The sequence below is a fragment of the Seriola lalandi genome, unplaced genomic scaffold, assembly GCF_002814215.2.
Source record: "Seriola lalandi dorsalis isolate HSWRI2012SDOR001 ecotype SW California unplaced genomic scaffold, Sedor1 jcf7180002054885, whole genome shotgun sequence".
Classification (NCBI taxonomy): Eukaryota; Metazoa; Chordata; class Actinopteri; order Carangiformes; family Carangidae; genus Seriola; species Seriola lalandi.
Window position 1 is genome coordinate 1,766,159 of NW_019525437.1, and position 4,531 is coordinate 1,770,689.

Sequence of the window (4,531 nt, forward strand, 5' to 3'; positions counted from 1 at the left end):
AGGAGAGGTCTCACTCAGGGGAAGATAAGTTACTTCCTCTTGTGAAACACTCTGTTAGTTCTCCACCAGCCATCAGTTCTGACTTATTGATGACCACATTTGAAAATTAACTGCTGTGAGAAGACTTATCCGAAAATAAAATCAATCCGAAAATTAGAGCATATCTCTGGGGAGCTGGGAGCCGAAGATACTCCAGAGCAACGACACACTGGCTCTCACCTGTACAGAGAAATCAGAAAAATATGTTGTCATTCTCATCTTTATTTCTGCTCCTCTGAAGCACCAGTATTAATAAAGTTTATTATTATTGACATCACACACACGAGTTAGAAAAACTTCTCTCATAAAAATAGAACTTTATTTACAGTATATTCACATTATAAACTGAACATGAGGAAAGTTTATTGTGCATTGTAGTTTCCATCACTAGTCAAGAGGGTTAAGATATTATAATAATAATAATAATAATAAAGTGCAGAGCTGGTGGATGAAGCTTTAAATGAAGCAACAGGAGGAGAAAGAGGAAGTGGAGTTGGACACAATTTTAACTCTAAACCAAAGTATAAACATCATGTAGCACAAAAATATGAATTTCATGTCAGAGTCAGTTTATATTCTGTCTCTTTGCTCTTTGACTCAGGTCCTGTCATTATGATGGAGAAGTGGGAACAGACAGATTGCTGTCATATATGGTGGACCTTTTAGAGAGACTCGACGTCTCTGAAGCTGTATCGACTCTTTGTTTCTCATCAGCAGATTTAGTTAAACAATGACAGAGAACACAGCAGAGTAGAGGACAGAGAATAACTGAAACTGCTGCTACTGTCAGTCCAACATAGAGGCCGATCTCTCTCCATGTCTCTGGTTGTGGTCTCACAGTTGGTGTCTCAGGTTGAGGCTGATCAACAGCTGCTGTAAACAACATGAAAAATACTTGTTGATACTTCAAGTCCAAAATGAAAATGTGGATTATCTGGGTTTGAACCCAACAATGTTTGTTTCCATGTGCAGTTTATTATATGTTGTATTTATAACAGTCTTAGTGAATATTATAGAGCTGAGCAGCCAAACTCCATCAAGTCTAGTTCAGCAGCAGAGTCTGTACAACACTGATAACCATTTATAAAAATAGCTTTCTACTGAGTTCTACTGGATGTACTCACCAGAGACTTTGAGGTGACATTTACCAGAGCTCCTCCCATCAGAGGTGACGACCTGACACTCGTACAGTCCTGAGTCCTCAGTCCTCAGTCTGGACACATGAAGTCTGATTCGTCCTTCTCTGAGGACGTCTTTGTCACACTGGACTCGTCCTGAAAACTGTTCATCCTGAGACTCAACACCCTCATGTAGATGATACAGGACTGAGGCTCTGAGATCAGTGATCAGCTGACAGAAGATAATAAGGGAGTCAGATGGAGTGTGAGTTTTGGCTGTGAAGCTCCACTCCAGTGTGATGTTGTGGTTCTCCTCTGCCTGATAGGAGCTCTGTGTCACGTTCACTACAAATGTTCCTGTTGAGGCGACAGAGAGGGAAAGTGAGGAGCAGACTAACTGAGGACTTGTATCAGTTTCTAGATAATAAAGTGAAGGAGTAAACTAACCACAGACACAGGAGGTCAGTGTGAGGAGCAGCAGGATGCAGCAGATCATCTTCTCCCTGTGAGAGGAGACAGAGCTGAAGAGTCACAAACACATGAGACCAAAGAAGGAAAATCTACAGTCTGACTTCATTCAGTCAGTACGATGCTGCTTCCTCTTTATGATCCTGCTCATTACAAACAGCTGATCAGAGGACAGGACACCGAGCCTCCATGACGATGTCAGAGACAATGTGAGCTACAGTCACTGTGATGTCACGTTTGTTTTGACGTCGCACATTTAGAGAGAAAAACTTCATGAGCTGCAGTCATGTGTTTCTGTTACAAGATGGCGCCAGAGTTAAACTGTCCTCTCCTGAATACACTTGTCTCATCATGTTACACAGAGAACAGAGGAAGACCAGGCTCTCACAGGTGAAACTAACAAACCTTGGAAGTTTTTGAGGTGAACTGTTGTTTAAACATGAGATAATCTCATCTTGTTTCTCCATCAATGATGTTTATGAATTTTGGTCTACTGACATTTCCTGTTAAAAGATGTCATTTAGAGCTTCACTGACTTCAGAAGTCAAAATGTGTCGGGGCGAGAAGTTGAAACCTCATCCGAGCTTACACACACACACACACACACACACACACACACACACACACACACACACACACACGCTTATTGAACGAGCAGCAGCAGAAAGAGGAAGTCAGGTTTGATGGACGCTCACATCATATGTGTCTGTAGCTGTCTGCACTAACCACCTTTACACACCATTTCGGAAAGACCTTTCTCATGGACGATTGTCTGACAGTCTGGGTTATTTCCTACCTCACTGCAACAACCTCCAAAGAGCCGAAATAAGTCGATGACTTCAATCAAATGGGATTATTAAGAATTATTAAAAACAAAGAAAGCCTCTGCACTGCCCCGAAGCTCCAGTGATTGAATGAGAAAGAAAAGTCTCTAAAACGTCTTTAAATCATCTTGCTGAGATTTTAACCTTAAACTGCAGCTTCCTGAGATCTAACAAACACACAACCATCAAGACAACAAACACACTCACATTCACACTAAATGTTCAATTATAACATGTGATCTTCACCCGCTGCATCAAGTTTCCTCCAGAACCAACACAACAACATCAACTCTGTATTTAAACTTTACCTTCAGTCTCTTCTGTCGTGGTGAAGGAGAAAATCCAGCATCAGTCACAGCAGCATCTCATGCAGTGCGGAGTTCCTCTTATTTCAGGGGAGTTGACGAGGAGGAAGAAGTCGGTGAAATGCCTCCATTGTGATCAGTGATCGGTCCTCACACAGAAGATGTGGTTTGTTTTTTTCCATTCACTTGATGGTTGCAGTTTGAAACTCACCCACTTCCTGTTCCTGTGTCAGATGAGAACAGTCACTGTTCATTGTATCAGTCCATCAGCCTCAGACTACGCCCTCCTGCATGAAGCCTGTTCTACCTGACTACAACATGAACACTAAACCATTATCTAATGTTCACACTGTATACAGACACCACTCATTACACAACTCTTTAAAATATAGAACGTCAAAAGTCGCTACGCTATAATGAGGTCGACAGTTAAATATGTTTCCGGGTTTCTAACACAAGAAAACACAACAAGGAGGAAACGAACAGACTCGCGCAGAGAGAGAGAGAGAGAGAGAGAGAGAGAGAGAGAGAGAGAGAGAGAGAGAGAGAGAGAGAGAGAGAAAGAAACCTGGTTGTTTCTGTTTCACCTGTAAATGTGTGATATAGAAAGAGAAGCTCTGCCTCAGCTCAGGGAGGACCATGAAGGCAGCACGGCTCAGGGAGGACCCTGAAGGCAGCACGGCTGTAACTGATCCTCCAACATCTGAATCTTTGCTGTTCAGGGAGGAGAGGTCTCACTCAGGGGAAGAGTCTCTCCCCACGTGTTATTCTTTCATTCACTTCTTTCATTTCTATTTCTTTGCCTGAAATTAATCTTGTCCAGGCTCTCACAGGTGAAACTAATAAACCTTGGAAGTTTTTGAGGGGAACTGTTGTTTAAACATAAGATAATCTCATCTTGTTTCTCCATCAAACACACACACACACACACACACACACACACACACACACACACACACACACACACACACATAAGCCCCTCTGTAAGGTCGTGGTTTTTTGCGGAATGAAAACTCAGCGTTCAGGCGCTTATTGAACGAGCAGCAGCAGAAAGAGGAAGTCAGGTTTGATGGATTCGCTCACTTCGCTGTCAATCAAAAAGGGAGTCAGCCTCAGACAGATCATCCAATCATCATGCAGAAGCCGAGCATCCGGGCCAGCCCACTGCCCCATAGACCCCCAGAGACGCTGAGCGTCCGATGGGCGGGACAAAGCCCAGCATTTATCCAATGACCGTCTAGTTTGGCTGCAGTGGAACAACCCACTCTCTGCTTCCCCATTGAAGTCAGGAGACGCTCGTCTACACTGTGTAAAAGCACTGTGACGCTGCGGGGATGAATGAGAAAAAGTCGTGTCGGTTACCTGTGATAAGTAGCTGATTCTGAACAAAAGATGAACGTGTTCTAGCGCATATTTAGTCAATGAAATGTACACACAACAGGACATATTTAACCACTTATTTTGTTGACATTTTAGGGGAAGCTGAGCTTCCGTTGCAGTCTTAGAGCAATCGCCACTGGTGTGATGTCACTAGTCATTATGTGACGCCACAAGGCACGAGACTGGGTCTGGAATTGGAATTGTTATTGGAATTGGAATTGGAATTGAATTGCATTATGGGTAATTAGATTAGATTAGATTAGATTAACTTTATTTATCCCACAACTGGGAAATTCATTTACCACAGCAGAAAATAAACATCTATAGAATAAAACATCTATGGAAATATACAACAAAAATATACCAAATATACACTAATAAATACAATATACACAAT

The 4,531-nt window shown here is 42.3% G+C and overlaps 1 protein-coding gene across 2 annotated transcripts; it reads right to left on the reverse strand.

Annotated features, from left to right (window-relative positions):
* Nucleotides 1–344: 344 nt before the first annotated feature.
* Nucleotides 345–3,229, reverse strand: LOC111671797 (uncharacterized). 2 transcript variants are annotated; one of them, XM_087180020.1, is made up of 4 exons: nt 2,758–3,229; nt 1,605–1,660; nt 1,164–1,514; nt 345–912 (listed from the first exon to the last, which is right to left on the reverse strand). In XM_087180020.1, exons 2-4 carry the CDS (start codon nt 1,651–1,653, stop codon nt 650–652), a joined length of 663 nt encoding a protein of 220 aa, XP_087036146.1. In that variant the 5' UTR covers nt 1,654–1,660; nt 2,758–3,229; the 3' UTR covers nt 345–649. The 2 variants fall into 2 exon arrangements, with proteins under 2 accessions (XP_087036146.1, XP_023284771.1); XM_023429003.2 differs by lacking the exon at nt 2,758–3,229 and having other exon boundaries at nt 1,605–1,932.
* Nucleotides 3,230–4,531: the final 1,302 nt, after the last annotated feature.